Source organism: Antechinus flavipes, chromosome 3 (assembly GCF_016432865.1).
Source record: "Antechinus flavipes isolate AdamAnt ecotype Samford, QLD, Australia chromosome 3, AdamAnt_v2, whole genome shotgun sequence".
Taxonomy (NCBI): Eukaryota; Metazoa; Chordata; class Mammalia; order Dasyuromorphia; family Dasyuridae; genus Antechinus; species Antechinus flavipes.
In genome coordinates, this window is record NC_067400.1 from 602881150 (window position 1) to 602902102 (window position 20953).

At 36.4% G+C, this 20953-nt stretch overlaps 1 protein-coding gene across 1 annotated transcript in view; it reads right to left on the bottom strand.

Annotated features, from left to right (window-relative positions):
* Window positions 1–20953, bottom strand: part of AJAP1 (adherens junctions associated protein 1) — a 278095-nt gene that overhangs the window by 26751 nt on the left and 230391 nt on the right. Inside the window, exon 3 of the mRNA XM_051988720.1 lies at window positions 822–909. Coding sequence (XP_051844680.1) covers window positions 822–909 — 88 coding nt within the window. The remainder of the gene's footprint in view (window positions 1–821; window positions 910–20953) is intronic.

The window sequence follows — 20953 nt, forward strand, 5'->3', positions numbered from 1 at the left end:
AGCTGATGTCTAAGGGAAAACCAGAGAGTAAATTAAACAAGCAAAATGAATGAAATCATCCTGGGATCCCTGGGCTGGGATCCTCCGCTAGGAAGGGGAGATAGGCAGGTTGGATGGGAAGGGGTACAGACCAGAGGGAGGAGTCTTACATTAGGGGTGGAAATATGAGAACAATCACTAAAAGAAAAGAAAAATAATCGCTACTGAATAATAGTAGACTGGGCTGATTCTCGTTTTTACAAGTTGCTTTTGGATCAGAGAGGAAGGTTTGGGAACATAAGCAGCAAGGCATCTGGGAAGCTATTTGAAAATGGTTGGTGCTCAGTACAGCTCCTGCTGAGGGAGCCATGGGGCAGGAGGATTTGCCCTAAATAGCACGTGTAGCTTTGAATACAAAAAAACTAGTCCAAGGAGTCACAGCAGAAAAGGCCAGCAAGCTTAGATGCTAGGGAATCAGCCAGAAAGAACACTGTGACTTGGAAATTGAAAATAATTACAATGGTAGTAATAATTTTACAACACTTGTCTTTTTCCTAAGAGCCAAACAGACAATGGAATAAATTATATTCTCATAGGTCTGGAGATGGAAGGGACCTTGGAGGCTATTTCCCTCATTTAATGAAGAAGTTTAGAGAAACAAAGTGGATTTACCCAGAGTCACCCTACTAGTAAATGTTAGAGAGGGGATTTGAACCCAGGTCTTCCTTCCTTATAAATCCAGAACTTTTTGAACAACTATTTAGCCATGTTTTCCCCAAGGTCCAGGGCCCTACAAAGATAGCCACCCTACCCTGTTTTCCCCAAACCAGAAAGGTCCTTACCAATTTTTTAAGACAAGAGTTGTAATCAGAGCAGCTATAACCATGATGAGGGAGACAGTGATGGTTATTATCTGATGGACAGCCAGACCTGTAAAAAAAGAAAGAAAAGGGGGAAAGTGGAAATGGGGGAGGGGGTAAAATATCCATGAAATTAATGAGCAAAAAAGGAAGGGCAAAATTTTAAAGGTGAAAAAAGTACATTAGTGTTTCTTGGTTAAAAAAATAAAATAAAATAAAATAAAATTAAGCATAATTCATGACCAGCCTTTCAATTCCTCTGAAATGATGTGAGTCACATTGCAAATTAGAGAAGATGACAGCCACCTGAGTGATCTACTTTCTAGGACACCTACTGCCTGATGCTAGGATCAAAGTCCTACAAAGCCCCTACAAAATATATTGGCTGCAGTAACTTAATTTTTACTAACACTTCCAGAACCTAGAATTTTAGTCGAAATGACTACCTTTTTTCCCCATTTATCCCCTTCACCTTCTTCACCATTTTACCATGAGATAAGGTAGTCTAGAGAGAACATTGCATATCAAGTCACATATCTTATTTCTAGTCCAATCTCTTTTTATTCAAATTTAGTTTCAATACAAGTGGTATCAATTAAGTATCAATCAATCAACAAATATTTATCAAGTGTTTAGTCTGGAGGAGTCACTGGGTGCAATATTGAGTAAACAATTCAATTAATATATCAATGAGCAATACTTGCTACTCATACGCTCAGATAAATGATAAGGATACAGAGATGAAAGGTTTCTGCTCTCAAGGAGCTAAAGTTCAAATAGAAGTGAGGATGCACACATACAACACATCACACAAAAGATACACATGCACAATACATACTTGCACAATATAGACATGCATCTCATACATGTACATCCATGTACATGTATGCATATACATACAAATTATGTACAGCAGGCAACCAGATGGCACAGTGGATAAGTGCCAGGTTTGGAGTCAGGAAGATTCATTTCCTAAAGTTCAAATCTGACTTCAGATATGCACTACCTGTATGACCCTGAGCAAGCTGTTTAACCATGTTTGTCTGTTTTCTCATCTGAAAAATGAACTAGAGAAGGAAATATCAAACAGTTCTACTATCTTTGCCAAAAAAATAAACTCAAATGGAGCCATGAAAAGTTGGACATGACTGAAAGCAGATGGAAAACAACAATACTATCTGTCTATATACACATATAAAGGGAGAGAGAGGAGACAGACAGACAGACACACACACACATACACAGAGAGAGAGAGAGAGACAGGGAGACAGAGACAGAGAGAGAGAGACAGAGACAGAGAGACAGAGACAGATAGAGAGACAGAGACAGAGAGACAGAAAGAGAAGGGGGGAGTGGTAAGAGGGAAAGACCGAGTCCCCCAAACTGGCACATATGGTAAAAAAAAGTCAGTGGTTAAATCATACCTATACTTTGTGCTTTAGGAAACTGGAGGACAATTTTAGTACAGAGGATGTTGGGTACAGGGTCGTAACTGTGCCAGTTTGAAGAGAGAAAAAGGGAGGCAGAGAAAGAGATGGAGATAGATACATAGAGAGAAAAAGAGATAGAAAAACAGAGACAAAGACAGAGACATATCAAGAGAAAGATATAAAGAGAGAATGACAGAGGAAAGGAAGGAGAGAAAAGAAATAAATACAAGATGTATATAAGGCAGACATATATTAACATTGGCTGAGAAGATACTAGCAGTTGGGAGGACAAAAGATCTCTTGGGGATACAAAGACAAAAAAGAAATAGTCTTTATCTATATGCAATTTATCTTCTACTATAATGGAAGGATATAACCAAATGGATAAATTCAAAGAATATGCAAATTAATTTCAAGGAACAGAGAATCCTGAGAAATTAAGGACTGTGTGAGGAGACTAACTGAAAATGCTACACTATCTAAGGTGGACAATGGAGATTGGGGGTCATGAAAGGAGGAAGAAAGTGTTTACAAGGAAAGAACCGCCAAGTGCCATGAACTATCCATTTTTGCCAAATGTGCTCAAAAACTTGAATCCATTTTTTTTCCTTAGACCTTGCATGTATTCTGGGAAGGAGAGCATGTTCTTGTTTTTTTTTTTTTTTTTTTAAGAAAGCAGGGATATTTTATGTAAATTCTACCACTCTATACCATAATATATCACTCCAGAATATACTAGAAATACAGAAATACTCTGAAAGCCAATTAATTGACTAACTTAATGGTCTTTCCATCATATATTAGATGATAAAATTTTTAAATGGGTATAGATTTGCATTTAATAATCTTATATTTCTATAAGTATGTGATTTTGTGACTGGGCTCCTATGAACAAAAATTCAAAGATGGAAACAACAACTTTAGGGAATCCTCAAACCCTACTTTTTCATTTTAAAATGAGGAGATAAGGTATATAGAAATTAAGATATTTCCTCAGTGTCACATAAATAGTAAGTGTCTCAGGTGGGTTGATAATTAAGATGTTGATGGAATTGATGATGATGTGACAATAAAAAATAATTATATGCACTATTTTAGAATATTTGAAGGTGTGTAAAATATTTTACAGATCCAGAAAATCATTGTGCAGCTTGAATATAAGACTTGAAGCTCCACAAAACTTTTTGGGATATGCTGCTTTATCATATGATCCTCACAACTCCAATAGGTAGACACTATTATTATCCTCATTTTATAAATGGTGACATAGAGGCAGACTGATGAGAACTATCCTGTCCAATGTCACACTACTACTAACCATCTGAGGCAAGATTCGAACTCACATCTAGCTATCTCCCATTTCAGTTTAATGCATTATCTGCTTCACAGATATTCAATGAAATCCCATCCGAGATGGGCATGTGGGAATTGATGCAGGTCTAAAATGGATTATTCTGCTAACAAGCCAAAACCTGAGGTGCGAAAACAGCTCCTTCCTCCTCAGTAGCCTCCTTTCATCTTAACCCATCAACTTTAAAACCATGCCCCCAAAGCCTTCTGCCTTTGTTATTAGGGAGAGTTTTTAATCAACTATTGATCACAAGCAGTTCTTGCTTGTCAGACTACAGATGAAAACTCTCTTGGTTTACTTGTAAGGAAGCAAAAAAATCTTGAACCACTCAAAGTTTGGGCCAAATCTAACAAGGCAAAATTTCATAGGAATAAATGCAAAATCTTAAACTTGGGAAAAAAGTATAAGATCAGAGGGAAGTTTGATAATTTTTCTAACAATGATTTGTGGACTTTGGTGGACTGCTCTAGAAATATATGTCACTACTGTGATAGAGCAGCTAAGAATACTGAAGGGGAGTTCCATTTAGAAACACATTATCTATGTCCAAGGTGATAATATTTCTTCAATATTTGTAATTACATCTGGAATATTAAGCTTGGTTCTGGGGATGGAATTGTAGTTGGGATATTGACAAGTTGGAAAGCATCCCAGTGAGGATGACTAGGATGAGGAAGGGAATTATGGTGATTTCATAGAAAGCATAGTTGAAAGAATTAGGGGCAGGATGGATATTTATCCTGGAGAAGAGATTAAGGTAGGATATGAATCTGTCTACAAATATTCGAAGGACTCTCAAGAGATATGTCATCTATTAAATGGGAACAACACACTACTGGTTTTATAGCATTATTGTGAATACCATTGAATGGAAGCAAACAGAGTAAAAAATACACCCTCATGTGCACATTTTAATTTCTTTGCCCAGCAAAATACTAGGTACATAGTATGGACTTTTGTGAGCTTGTTGAATAGAACTGAGTCAGAAATGATTTATAAATTTTTGAACACTATATCACTATGAGTTATTACATTTTGTAGTAATGTAAAATGGCCAAGGTTTCTCCATAGAGTCTGTTTAAATTGGTTAACACGTAATAATTGTCTTAGCATTTTGCTTCCCATTTATTAAGTATACCACAAATGCTTGAATTGAATTATTGAATTTTTGAAAAAAAATATGATCTATTGTGGACATGGAAAAGAATAGGAAGACAATGCTAGTTTTTTTTGTATTTGTATTGCTGGCATTTAGCATTGTACTCTCCACATAATAGATGTTTAATAAAAGGTTTTTGAGTTGAATTGAATTGAAAGAAGATGGATGACCTCTCTAAGGATTATCCCTTCTAGATCTGGAGGGAGGGAGCTAAAGGTATGTTTCCCCCCATCTTGAAAATCCCTTCATACCAGAGAAGTCTAAATTATTATGATATTAAAAGATAAAACATGATATTTTACAAAATTATACATATATATGAGTTTCTATACAACAGTATACATATATACATATATAGATGGATTTTTTGAGTTTCTAAACTTTTTCTGTCATCTGCAACTTTCTTTTTTTTTCTTTTTTTTTTTAAATTTTTTATTTAATAATTACATTATATTGACACTCGTTTCTGTTCCGATTTTTTCCCCCTTCCTCCCTCCACCCCCTCCCCTAGATGGCAAGCAGTCCTTTATATGTTGGATATGTTGCAGTATATCCTAGATACAATATATGTTTGCAGAACCGAACAGTTCTCTTGTTGCGTAGGGAGAATTGGATTCAGAAGGTATAAATAATCCGGGAAGAAAAACAAAAATGCAGATAGTTTACATTCGTTTCCCAGTGTTCTTTCTTTGGGTGTAGCTGCTTTTGTCCGTCATTTATCAATTGAAACTCAGGTCTCTTTGTCAAAGAAATCCCCTTCCATCAAAATATGTCCTCATACAATATCGTTGTCGAAGTGTATAATGATCTCCTGGTTCTGCTCATTTCACTCAGCATCAGTTCATGTAAGTCTCGCCAGTCCTCTCTGTATTCATCCTGCTGGTCATTTCTTACAGAACAATAATATTCCATAACATTCATATACCACAATTTACCCAGCCATTCTCCAATTGATGGGCATCCATTCATTTTCCAGTTTCTAGCCACTACAAACAGGGCTGCTACAAACATTTTGGCACATACAGGTCCCTTTCCCTTCTTTAGTATTTCTTTGGGATATAAGCCCAATAGAAACACTGCTGGATCAAAGGGTATGCACAATTTGATAATTTTTTGGGCATAATTCCAGATTGCTCTCCAGAATGGTTGGATTCGTTCACAACTCCACCAACAATGCATTAGTGTCCCAGTTTTCCCGCATCCCCTCCAACATTCATCATTATTTTTTCCTGTCATCTTAGCCAATCTGACAGGTGTGTAGTGGTATCTCAGAGTTGTCTTAATTTGCATTTCTCTGATCAATAATGATTTGGAACACTCTTTCATATGAGTGGTAATAGTTTCAATCTCATCCTCTGAAAATTGTCTGTTCATATCCTTTGACCATTTATCAATTGGAGAATGGCTTGATTTCTTATAAATTTGAGTCAGTTCTCTATATATTTTGGAAATGAGGCCTTTATCAGAACCTTTAACTGTGAAAATGTTTTCCCAGTTTGTTGCTTCCCTTCTAATCTTGTTTGCATTAGTTTTATTTGTACAAAGGCTTTTTAATTTGATGTAATCGAAATTTTCTATTCTGTGATCAGTAATGGTCTCTAGTTCATCTTTGGTCACAAATTTCTTTCTCCTCCACAAGTCTGAGAGATAAACTATTCTATGTTCCTCTAATTTATTTATAATCTCGTTCTTTATGCCTAGGTCATAGACCCATTTTGATCTTATCTTGGTATATGGTGTTAAGTGTGGGTCCATGCCTAATTTCTGCCATACTAATTTCCAATTATCCCAGCAGTTTTTATCAAATAATGAATTCTTTTCCCAGAAGTTAGGGGCTTTGGGTTTGTCAAACACTAGATTGCTATAATTGACTATTCTGTCTTGTGAGCCTAGCCTTTTCCACTGATCCACTAATCTATTTCTTAGCCAATACCAAATGGTTTTGGTGACTGCTGCTTTATAATATAATTTTAGATCAGATACAGCTAGACCACCTTCATTTGATTTTTTTTTTCATTAATTCCCTTGAGATTCTCGACTTTTTATTGTTCCATATGAATTTTGTTGTTATTTTTTCTAGCTCAATAAAATATTTTCTTGGAAGTCTGATTGGTATAGCACTAAATAAATAGATTAGTTTAGGGAGTATTGTCATCTTTATTATGTTCGCTCGGCCGATCCAAGAGCACTTAATATTTTTCCAATTATTTAAGTCTGACTTTATTTGTGTGGAGACTTTTTTATAATTTTGCTCATATAGTTCCTGACTTTCCTTTGGTAGATAGATTCCCAAATATTTTATGGTATCAACAGTTATTCTGAATGGAATTTCTCTTTGTATCTCTTGCTGTTGGGTTTTGTTGGTGATGTATAAAAATGCTGAGGATTTATGGGGATTTATTTTGTAGCCAGCTACTTTGCTAAAATTATGAATTATTTCCAATAGCTTTTTGGTAGAATCTCTGGGGTTCTCTAGGTATACCATCATATCATCTGCAAAGAGTGATAGTTTGGTTTCCTCATTGCCTACTCTAATTCCTTTAATTTCTTTCTCGACTCTTATTGCCGAGGCTAGTGTTTCTAATACGATATTAAATAATAATGGTGATAGTGGGCAACCTTGCTTCACTCCAGATCTTACTGGGAAAGGTTCCAGTTTTTCCCCATTGCATATGATGCTTACTGATGGTTTTAAATATATGCTCCTGACTATTTTAAGGAAAAGTCCATTTTTTCCTATGCTCTCAAGTGTTTTTATTAGGAATGGATGTTGGATTTTATCAAATGCTTTTTCTGCATCTATTGAGATGATCATGTGGTTTTTGTTTGTTTGGTTATTGATATAGTCAATTATGCTAATAGTTTTCCTAATATTGAACCAGCCCTGCATTCCTGGTATAAATCCTACTTGGTCATAGTGTATTATCCTGGTGACAATTTTCTGTAATCTTTTTGCTAATATTTTATTTAAGATTTTAGCATCAATATTCATTAGGGAGATTGGTCTATAATTTTCTTTCTCTGTTTTCAGCCTACCTGGTTTAGGTATCAGTACCATGTCTATGTCATAAAAGGAGTTTGGTAGGACTCCTTCAATCCCTATTTTTTCAAATAGTTTATATAACATTGGAGTTAATTGTTCTTTAAATGTTTGGTAGAATTCACATGTAAATCCATCTGGTCCTGGGGATTTTTTCTTAGGGAGTTGATTGATAGTTTGTTCTATTTCTTTTTCTGAGATGGGACTGTTTAGGATATTTACTTCTTCCTCTGTTAGTTTGGGCAAACTGTATTTTTGGAGGTATTTTTCTATTTCATTTAAGTTGTCGAATTTATTGGCATAAAGTTGGGCAAAGTAACTCCTAATTATTGCTCTAATTTCCTCTTCGTTAGTGGTGAGTTCTCCCTTTTCATTTTTAAGACTAACAATTTGATTTTCCTCTTTTCTTTTTTTAATCAGATTTACTAAGGGTTTGTCTATTTTGTTGGTTTTTTCATAGAACCAACTCTTAGTTTTATTAATCAATTCAATAGTTTTTTTTTACTTTCAATTTTATTGATCTCACCTTTTATTTTTAGAATTTCAAGTTTAGTGTTTGACTGGGGGTTTTTAATTTGTTCCTTTTCTAGCATTTTTAATTGCAAACCCAATTCATTGACCTTCTCTTTCTCTATTTTATACAAATAGGCCTCTAGAGATATGAAATTTCCCCTTATTACCGCTTTGGCTGCATCCCATACATTTTGGTATGATGTCTCATTATTATCGTTTTCTTGGGTGAAGTTATTAATTATGTCTATGATTTGCTGTTTCACCCAATCATTCTTTAGTATGAGATTATTTAGTTTCCAATTATTTTTTGGTCTACTTCCCCCTGCTTTTTTGTTGAATGTAATTTTCATTGCATCATGGTCTGAAAAGGATGCATTTACTATTTCTGCCTTACTACATTTGAGTTTGAGGTTTTTATGTCCTAATATATGGTCAATTTTTGTATAGGTTCCATGAACTGCTGAAAAGAAAGTGCATTCCTTTCTGTCTCCATTACATTTTCTCCAGAGATCTATCATATCTAACTTTTCTAGTATTCTATTTACCTCTTTGACTTCTTTCTTATTTATTTTGAGGTTTGATTTATCTAATTCTGAGAGTGCAAGGTTAAGATCTCCCACTATTATAGTTTTACTGTCTATTTCATCTTGTAGCTCTCTTAGTTTATCTTTTAAGAATTTAGATGCTACCCCACTTGGTGCATATATGTTTAATATAGATAGTGCTTCATTATCCATGCTACCCTTTAGCAAGATATAGTGTCCTTCCTTATCTCTTGTAATTAGATCAATTTTTGCTTTAGCTTGATCTGAGATCAGGATGGCTACCCCTGCTTTTTTGACTTCACCTGAAGCATAGTAGATTTTGCTCCAACCTTTTACCTTTAACCTGCATGTATCTCCCCGCTTCAGGTGTGTTTCCTGTAAACAACATATTGTAGGATTCTGGCTTTTAATCCATTCTGCTAACCGCTTCCTCTTTATGGGGGAGTTTACCCCGTTCACGTTTATGGTTAGAATGACCAATTCTGTATTACTTGCCATCTTGTTAACCCCGGTTTATGCTTTCCTCCCTTCTTTCCCCTTTCCCCCCCCTTCCCAGTATTAAGCTTGTGAGCACCACTTGCTTCTCACCGCCCTCCCTTTTTAGTATCCCTCCCCCCACCTTAGAGTTCCTCCCCCTATCTTACCCCTTTCCCTCCCAGTTCCCGTATTCCCTTCCCCTTAGCTTATTCCTTCCCTTTTCACTTTTCCCTTCTCACTTTTCAGTGAGATGGGAGAAGTTTCACCATAGATTGAGTACGTCTTAAGATTTTTCACTTAAAGCCAATTCTGAAGGTAGTAAGATACCCACTATATTCATCCCCCTCCATTCTTTCTCTCAGATATAATAGGTTTCCTTCGCCTCTTCATGAGATGTACTACCCCCACTTTACCCTTTTTCTGGTACAATGTCCTTTCCACATCAATTTCTAGAACAAGGTATACATGTATTCTTTATACATCTATATAGTCAAAATATAGTTCCCAAGATTAATCTTTACCTTTTTAGATTTCTCTTGAGTTCTATATTTGTAGATCAAACTTTTTGTTAAGTTCTGGTTTTTTCATCAGAAATAGATGAAATTCGCTTACTTCGTTGAATGTCCATCTTCTTCCCTGGAAAAAGATGCTCATTCTCGCTGGGTAAGTTATTTTTGGTTGCATACCAAGTTCCTTAGCCTTTAGGAATATCATATTCCAGGCCCTTCGATCTTTTAATGTGGATGCTGCCAGATCCTGGGTGATCCTTATTGTGGCTCCTTGATACTTGAATTGGGTTTTTCTAGCCGCTTGCAATATTTTTTCCTTCATCTGAGGGTTCTGGCATTTGGCCACTATATTCCTTGGTGTTTTGATTTTAGGATCCCTTTCAGTGGGTGATCGATGAATCCTTTCAATGTTTATTTTTTCCTCTGTTCCTATGACTTCTGGGCAGTTCTCTTTGATAATTTCCTGGAAAATGGTGTCCAGGCTCTTTTTTTCATCATGTTTTTCTGGGAGTCCAATGATTCTCAGATTGTCTCTCCTGGATCTGTTTTCCAGGTCTGTTGTCTTCCCCAGAAGGTATTTCACATTTTTCTCCATTGTTTGATTTTTTTGGATTTGCTTGACTGATTCTTCTTGTCTCCTCGAGTCATTCAATTCCACTTGTTCAATTCTGATTTTCAGTGAAGTATTCTCTTCACTCACTTTTTTAAAATCTTTTTCTAATTGTCCAATTGAGTTCTTTTGTTCTGTGGAATTTTTTTCCATTTCGCCAATTTTGTTTTTTAGAGAGCTGTTTTCTGTTTCCAGTTCACTAATCCTATTTTTCAAGGATTTTACTTCTTTATCCACTCTCTCTTTAACTGACTTCTCCAGGCTCTTTTGCCAAGCCTCCCTCTCCTTTTCCCAAGCCTCCCTCTCCTTTTGCCAAGTCTCACTCTGCTTTCCCCATTTTTCTTCTAGCTCCCTTGTGAGAGCCTTTTTAATCACTTCTATGAGGTTCATCTGTGCTGACGAACAGATGTTCTCCTCCTTTGGGGATTCACCTGGGGACTGCCTGTTTTTAGTCTCCTCAGGATTTAGAGTCTGCTCTCTATCTGTATAGAAGCTGTCAAGGGTTAAAGTCCTCTTCAGCTTCTTGCTCATTCTGTCTATTAATCAGAGACAAACTACCAAAGAAAAACAGAAAAAACTGGAGTCTTTCTTTGGCGGGGGGCGGGGCTGGGTGTGTTATCGAGCTTCCTCTACAGACTGCAGGGGGCAGCAGTGAGGCACTAGCAGGACTGTGCTGCGCCTGCGCTCTGAGATCCCAAAGCGTGCTGAGTCACTGTGGGGGGGGGGGGGCGGCCAGGTCCTGAGAGACTCCAGCTGTTTGGGGTTGTATTCTTCAGCCCTGGTGTTTTTAGCTTCTCTGCTGGGCTGCTGACTTGCTGCCGGAGCAAAGTATTCAAACCTGTAGCGAAGCTCTTCCCGCAGAGACGGCTGCGATCACTCCCCACCCCCTCTCCAGTCTGCTCCCGTGCTCTCACTGCCGCTGCCCTCAGTCTGCGCCCGATCTAAAACCGTCCCAGCCCTCCAGTAAAGACAGACCTTTCTTGGCAGATCTCAAGGATGGCTTCTCTTGGTAACTATATGTGGGTTTTTTTCAGTCAAGCATTGATTCAGAGGCTTGTAATGAAATGGATAGTGAGAGAGAGCGTGGAGCTTATGCAGCTGTGAGCCTCCTCTCCGCCATCTTAACCGGAAGTATCCATCTGCAACTTTCACAGAAATTCCCCAAATTCCCATTTAATTTTTTGTGTCAATCCATGATATATCAAAAACATGAGGGGGAAAGGAAAATTGTAGTGTCTTTTATTGGGAATGTTTTTTTCAGATAAGAAATGGATTAGGTGATCACCACTGAAGCCTTATAATTCTGACATTGTATCATCTGTATCTGTGATCTTTTGTCCCGAGGTATCATTCTATCCAATCTCCCTTCCTCACAGAAGTGTCTGAGCATGTCATGGTATTTTGTTTATTTTTGTTTTTTTTTTTTGTTTTTTATGATGGGCTGTTTGTGCATCTGTTTACCCAATACACGTATGTGTTTCCTGATGGCAGATTTAATCCCAAAATGACTTTGCTGGCTGTCTCCCAAAGACACAATGTCTCAAACAGATGTTACTTCTCCATTGGATATCATCCGATGGGGAGAAATTGTTAATAAATAATTAAGACTTGGCATGAACAGGAAATAAGTTTAATTCTTTTATTCCTCCTATAAGCTTTTCTAATGTTTGGTAAGGGATTTCCATCTTGAGTCTACAGAATAGATACTGCTTTCGAAAAGAATAGGAGCTAATACAGAAATGTTCGCATTTAGAGCTGGTGCTCAAATGCTAAAGTTTCTGGGTGATTTCAGATAGAGATATTTGGGGGGAACTGGAGGCTGGCCATAGCTAATGAAACTTCTCACATTTGGTTTAGTTTGTCACAGCAGTGAAAGAGTCAGTCCGTGGCTTGGTAATATTTTAGAGAAACGAGTCTTTTAGTCGCCCTTTTAAAAAGGCCAAAATCTGACATCTAAATGGTAGAATCCTAATTAGGCAAATACTAGTAGCCTATTTTACATAAGTTTCCCACAGCCTTTCCTCTCATTAGAGATTTTCAAGTACAAGATGATGGCCACTTATTAAACATTCGATTGTTACCTATTTTGCAGCTTACTGTCTTAAGAGAGTTGTCTAGAGCCCTGAGAGTTTAAGATTCTTGTTTAGGATCACCCAGCCCACAGGTGTCAGAGATAGATTCTGAAACCAGATCTTCCTATTCTATGAGATATGTTATAATTGAGAGCATTTTGGAGGTATGGGTTGGAATATGGAGTTGTGGAAGTCCTGTCATTCTGAACTTTTATGAGTTGAGAAATTCTATCATGGTTGTCACATTCTACCCATATAGTCACTATATATATATACACCTCAAATATAATACACACACACACACACATATATGTATATATAAAATTCAATTCAATAATTTGTTACATCCCTGTTATTTGGGAGGCATTGTGGTGCTAGCTGGCACAATATTGGGCACACATAGGCCAAGTTCAATTAAAATATATTAGCTAAGTAGGGAAAAACTTGTCTATCAATAAATCTATTTTATATTATAAATTTATATCATTATAATAACTCATTTTTACATAGTATTTTAAATTCTGTAATATGTTTTCAATTCAATTCCATTCAAAGGCATTCACTGAACCACTGGACCAGATGCTTGTGATATAGTTTCTAGAGGGCATTGTAGCAATACCCTAAGATCACCTGGTCTTTGGAATGGTGCAGTTGGAAATGACATATTTCTTCCCCTAGGTTATCCTGTCCCAGTTTGCTCCATATATACAGGATGCTATGGCTACATATATTGTTGTCTGTCTCATAACAGCTTCTTGGTCAGTGACAATAGAGTTTCCAGGACTAATGAGCAATAATAACAAGATGCTTTAAGTGGAACCAGATGTAGAACAAAATTGGGTTTCTGCCACCTAACCTAGTGATGTTTCAGGCCTAAAAACACATCTCTGGAAGGTTACCCCTAAGCTCTGTCGAGAATTATGGGCACTACAACTGTGTACAAAGTCAGAACCAGGTCATGCTTCAACCCCACCTCCAAGACATAAAATTAGCATATCAGTGACATGAAGCACCTAGTTTCTCTAAATTTTTCCTATAAATTTATCTTCTTTCCCCAGTTCTTTGCTAACTTCCATTGGAACTTAGCCCACTTTAATTAGCATTACAATTATAATAAACTTTGCCTCTTAATTTTGAGATGGATCTGAGCATGCAAATTTTTTGAGATACCTTGTGACACCCCAACCTTTTTCAGGTCTCCCTTAAACCCCAACAATGGGGATTATCAAGATCCAGATAAAAGAGACCCTGACCTCAAAGAGTTTCTAATCTACTTAGATGGGAAATGAGAGAGGGATACAGAAAGAGAATGAGACAGAGAGACAGTGAAAGAAACAGAAAGAGAGACAGAGATAGACAGAGACAGAGACATTGTGGAAGGATATGTGTGTATACATATACATACATATACACACCTTTACATGCATGTATATGTCATATATATCTACATATATACATACACATGTGTGTATGTGTGTGTGAGATGTGGCTGATGTAGGTAGACACCAAATGATGGCAGACACCAAAAAATTGGGGTTTGGTCATGTGAAGAATTCACCGTGTTCTCTTTGGCAAAAAGTAAATTTATTCAGAGAAGTGATTACAGACAAAATGAAAAGAAACAGTAGACAATAGGAGTAGTAAATCTGAAACAGAGTGGGAGATCATAGGAAAGACAAGTTCCTCAGTGGAATTCACAATGACATAATAGAAAGGGAGCATCTCATGGAGTCAGATCATGTCCTTAGTTGGCAGGTTAAATCATGAAAGGGGCTTAGCACCGTAAAAGAGTTAGCTATAACAAGGAGGAGTGGGGTCAGGAGTGATACCTCAAGGGATGCTGGGATTAGGAGATACCATGTAGCATGGGGGAGGGGAAAGGAGAAAGATACCATGAGGCAGAGTGAGGGCAGTGAGTGTGACATGGGCCATATAGATTTTATGGGGAAAATTTAACCTCAAGAACATAATGGATATTTCTGACAGAACATGGCAAGCTGAGATTGCTCAAGACCCCTACAGAGGGTGGACCTCAGGGGTTTCATATAACTGGGATTTCTGACTGTATAACCTCCCCAAAGGGAGCTAAAGTGATCTCTAAAAGTGATTTCTCCATGCCTGTCTCAAAGATCAATTTTCCTATTTGGATAACATATTAATTGAACTCCTGTGTGCCCAGCATTGTACCAGCTAGCAGAGTGCCTGCCATAGAGTAAGGACACCAAATGCTTGAATCGAAGTGTTGAATTAAAAATAAACGTAATCTATAGTGAATTGATGGGAAGAAAAGTGGTAGAAATCCCGAAATCATAACAAATGAGATTGGCAAAAGCTCTACAATGACATTTTTCAAGCTATAACTTCAAAATCATCCCTTTTCTAACATGTCTCATAAAGGAGGAAGACCTGGTTTCGGTTTCCACCCTGACACATGCTGGCTAGATGACCCTGTGCAAGTCTCTTAAACTCACAATGTTCTAGACCCAAGCTTCTTAAACTGTAGATCTCAACTCTCTATGGGGTCTCATAACTAAATGTGGGGAGGTCATGAAATTATTATTTATTATCAGTAAATGTTTGCTTTTTATACCTTTTTATATACCTATTAAACCACAGTCACGTCAAAATTTCTCAGGCAAAAAAGGGTTGTGAATGAAAAAATTTTAAGAAGCCCTGCTCTAGACAACTCTCTAAGACTGTAAGATATACAGAGAGCTGTATATGATAGATGGAGTTTCCTCATTAGGAAGTTCCTTATATATATGTAGGTCCAGTCCCTATCAGTATAGCATGCTATATCAACATAGAAGAAATACTGGTATTTTGTATGTAAAATATAAAATCACTCGCCCTGTGTGCCTCATGTTGTATGAATATAGTGTCTAGTGTATTGTTAATGCTTGAATAAATGCACATTGATTACTCAATAAGTGCCTCAGGAAATTTTGTGGGGAATCCATATCCATATACATTATAAACACACAGAAATATACATATATTGATACATATGCACATGTGTACACATAGTCATATGTATACATATACTATATCTATAAATGATGCATGTATTTATATGTACACATACATATCCCATATTTCCCACAATGTCTATAAATCAAATGGCTTTTTATCCAAGCATCTATAATATATCTGATACATTGTGAGGAACACAGGGAGAAGAAAATTAAACTATATTAATTGACATGTAGACTCCCACTACCAACAAGAATGATATACTTTATATTTCTATACATGTAATAACTTATATTCATAAAGTATTCTAAAATTTCTAAATTATGTCTGCTTCAGTTCCATTGAAGAAGTGTGTGGAAATTCACTCTATCTGCCTGTCATTACCCTAGGGATTGGGGCTATCCATTCAAAAATAAGGCAACCTATGCATATAAATTATTTGCATCCAGTCACAGTTGGAATAATGTTATTAAGTGTGCAACAGACACATTATTGTAACCACTTTATAGAGGAGGGAACTAAGATTGTGGCTGGACATGAGAGAACATGCCTTTTTTTTTTCTTTTACATCTGAGGAAAATGAACCCTAAAATGGTCAAGTAATTTCAATGGCTTAAGGTTTCACAGGTAATATGGGGTTGGGATTTCATCTTCCTGTTACACCAAGAAAATTTCCCCATGATCTCATAGCTAATTAACATCAGAATCTGCAATCAAGGCCAGGAAACTAGGATCAATCTGCTATACCTGGAAGCCTTTTGTGACTGCTAAGTCAATCAATAAACATACATTGAGTGCCTAGATTACGTCAAACACTGTGCTAAAGATACAAAAAGAGGGAAGTTCTTACCCTCAAAGAACTCACAATCCAGTGGAAAGATGGGTTTTGAATCATAATTGACTTAAAGAAATCTCAGTCTTCTGGAGTAAACACCTAATACAAATTTTGCAAATATAGTTAAAGAAATGACCTATTTACATGGACAGTATCCTATTTACATTGGATATTTCTGCATTTAAATCAATATTCTAGGCACAGCAGGTTTAATAGATGTTTGTTGAATGGAATTAGTGATTTTTAAAAAATGATATACAATATAAAAATTCCTTTTGATCTCAAAAAGCTGAGCTGTAAGCAGTTTTTTCTTTCCCTTTAAGGACAATAGACTATTCCTCTCTCTTTAGCTATATAGAGACATGGTGTACGAATCAATTCAACTCAATTCATCAAGCATTTATTCCATATTGGCTAAGTGTAAAGCACTGTGCTAAATGTTGAAGATACAAAGAGAAAATTTAAAATAGTCCCCTGCCATCAAGAATTTAACATTCTACTATGCAGACAGAACACAGAAATAGATGATTTAACTTTGAGATAATTTTTAAAGGGAGAAATATTAATATCCAGAAGAATCATGAAAAGCTTATCTTAGAAAGGGAACTGTGAGTTGATTCAAGAAGGAACAAAAGAATCAGTTAGTCAAGCTGCATTTATTAAGTGCTTACATTGTTTGACACTATATTAAGGTCTGGAAATACAACAAAAGTAAAAAAAAAGAAAAGAAAAAGAAAAAAGAAAATAATTTAAGGAATGGCATCTAAGGAGTAGAGATAAAGAAGGACTGTTGAAAGAGAGACATTCAATTTATTTTCTGCTACCCTTTCCCATCCCATCAGGAAGTATGTAAATGGACATTTTTTTAAGGGCAATGAGGAGTGGTGAGGGTCATCAGTTAAAGCATTCAAAATATGTCATGATTCTACTCTGTTTGAGACTTAGTGATCCTGCTTCTTGTCATATAGTAATGGAGGCCTCCTTCTTTCCATTTCAGAGCATAAAGAACTATCCTTTGACAATGAGATGACAAACATCTCTTTAATTGGCTGCTGAGCCACAAGTGAGTATACATACTAAACGCTCATGAAGACAACCTCTCACTCTCTTACCTGATAGTTTTTGAGTTGAATTACTATAAATCTTGCATAGTACATAGGGTAGCATCTTTAAATCCCTTATCTCCTCACCCAGGTGCCATGTATCTGAGAACACATGAGGTAGATCTTTGTGATATCCTCTTCTTGTCTGATATTAGGCGAGTGAATATCCTGAGATGGTCGAGTACAGGAAACCAGCAAGACCATCCAAACCATTTGACATCCCAAAGAAAACAAGAGTCTCAGTTGGTAGAAGTATCAGCTGAGTATTCTGAGGGCAACATTGTAAAAAACCTGAAGATTGATTTTCTTGACCCATTATGGTAAAGAATAAGGCCAGCATAGCAAAGGGAGCACACTTGAACATCCATAGGCCATTCACCAGAAATGAATGCAAAAGTGGGGAGAATAAGATTCCCAGGCCCAAAAAGTGTTTTATGGAGTTGTTTTGTAGGAATATTTTAACTTTAGTTAAAATTCCCCAGGAATTAAGTAGGTTTAATGAAGACTCTACCTCATGGATTGGGGGAAGCAACAGTGATTGTTCTTCAAACTTTATTATACCTTCTCAGTAAACATGCAAAGATTATTGATGTTAATTAATCATTTGATCTTGAGGAAATACAAACTGGCTAAATAATTTTGGAAAGCACACTAGTAGGGACTCATGAATGACCATATTAGAAACTCTACCTTCTCGAAATTATTCTTCTTCAACCTTGAAGAGGACAGTGGTCAGTGTCTCTCTGAGGACCCAAACTATTGGTGAAAGTTGTGACTGGGTCATAGAATTTTATACATAAATTTGCTTTGGATAGACTGATGAAATAGGGTATTATTTAAGTTACCAGCTGAGAAAGTTCCTTCCCAGGCTACCCAAATCAAGGCTTTAGAACAAGTGAAGCAAGTTAAATACTGAAATAGATGAATTCAATATCATCGTTATCAAGGCTAATTAATATGGACATTTTTGACACTGCTTTTTGAAGGTAAACCTTGTGTGTTTGTGTGTATGTTCACTTTTTCATCTTGAGGACTAATCAATCAAAAATTCAATAAACAAGTATTTATTAAGTATCTATAGTGTATCTATAAATGTGCTATATGCTGAGAATATGACAACAAAATCAAAACAATCCCTCATTTCAAAAACACATGTTTTATATCAAGAGAGGCAAGAAATCATACCAGTGTCAGGCATGGTCCAATAAGATTATACAAAAGAATGGCAATAACTGAGAAATAAATACCCAAATCTCACATGGTAAGGACTAAACAAGCAATTTCATCTATTTGTGAGAATGGTATTTAATGATATAAACATCCATTAGGCTGACTCCCACACTCCTGTTTCTTTATCTGAGCTGAAACTATTACATTTTGTGCCTTTTTACCCTTACAATGTTAGCTCCTTGAGAATATGGACCATTTTGATTTTTGTCTTTTTTATCCTGTGTCTAGTACAATATCTGACACAGATTAAGTGCTTAATGTAAGCTTGTTCGTTGATTGATTGATTCTTCCTTATAGAATCCATTCATAATGGATACTCAAGTGCTCCAAGGATACAGAAACTCAAAAGTCATTGAGAGTTTATAGCCATAAAAATATCATTGTTATAGAGATAAAGATATCTCAGAGGCCAACTTAGCCTTCTTCTTCATTAAAAAAAGACAAAACAAACAAAAAAAAATTATTAAAGTGAGGACCAGAGAAGTGACTTGTCTAACATTACATTATGAGTAAGGAACTGAGGGCACAATTTGAACCCAGGACTTCTGGCTGCAAATCCAGTCTCCTATTGACTTTCAATTGAGTAGGATTGACATTATATCTGCCTATTGTTAAAGTCCTAAATTATGAAGCTCTTTGTCAAGTAATTCTTGATCAGAAAGGATTCTGGGTATTTGGAAATGAGGCAGAGATTATCAAAAGAATTCCTTCCAAGATTAAGATTCAACATTCTTCAATCAGAGGTTAAATGATAACTTGTGGGGTGTTATGCAATGAAGATCCTTTGGGGAATTTTGACCAAGGTAGGTGGCTATCAAGATGCTGTCTAATGCTAAAATTCTGTCATTATCATTCATAAATTATTTTCTTTGTTACTTCCATTCATTTCTCCTTTTTCTGTTTTCTAGAAAGACTCAATTCTCACCTGTTTTCCATAAGGCAACTTTTCAAGTAGTTTGTGATATGTATCATGTTTCTCCATCTGTTCTGTTTCCCCTCTTTAATTCCCCTGTCTTTTTTTTAGACTAAAGATCCCCAGAACTTTAAACTATCCCCAAGGTGACCTGAACATGAGTCTCTCCAGCATTCTGGCTGCTGTCATTTGAACATTCTTCAGCTCATCAGTGTCCTTTTTTAAACCGTGGTTCACTGAAAGGGACACAATATTTCAGAAGGAATCTGATGAAGACAAAGTAGAGAGGGATTGTCACCTCCTCGTTAGTAGAGGAATTAAAGAAGGTATTTCATCCAGAGGAAATGTCATAAGCCACAGGGTACAGAGTTTGCTCAGGGAAAAGTAAGTTCATGAATTTTATTTTTCCACATCAGCAGGAATTAAAACATCCACTGACCTTATAAAAAACATTATCTGGCAAAAGACTCAGTTGCCCTCAACCTGATTTAGCCTATTTCCCAAGGTGATTTTACTGAGGTGTGGCTCATTATTACAAATTATTTGGACCACAAGTGAGAATTGGTTGAGAGTAGGACACCAAAGGTACATGAACAGCCATGAAAAGTGCTTGGATAGCCTTCACATAAGATGTGCTAGTTCTGCCCCAATACATCATAACCAATTCTGTGAGTTAAGGGGATGTGTACCACAGGAAAGTAAATTCCTCTCCATGGAAAAGGTGAATGAGAATAATTTGTTTCATGTCCATGCAAGTGACTAAAAAAAAATAATGTGGTGTCCTTAGAGCTTGGTCAAACATTGAAGATGTCAAGATTATCCACTGCATCTTGAACCATTGCCAGTTGCGCTGACATTCATCTGCACCACTGGACTTTAATGAATCCCAAGAAATAGTCAAGTTGACAGTTTTGTACAACTTTGCCTCACTTAGATCCGATTCACAAATAAGTCAAGATATGACTCTATGATGTCATTAATCCTCTTTGAAACTGAAGGGGGAACATCTTGCAACAACATTAACTGGCCATCTGACAATATTGTAAAGTAGGAGTGCAAGAATGGAGGACCACAAAATTAGACCTGGAAATGATCAAGTCATGTACTGTAAATCCTTCATTTTTAGCTGAAAAAATAAGTCATTGAAAATTGAGACTTGCTTAATGTCACACAATTGTTAATTAAAAGGGCTAGGATTTGAACCCTTATTCACTGAGTACTATTAGAGCACTTTCTATTGTACTGTGCCATACATTCCAGACTCAAGGCTAATGTGACATCATTCTCCAACTTCAGAACCAAGAATCATTCATTTAGATTTGAAAGAAATGTAAGAGATTGTCTATCCTAAATC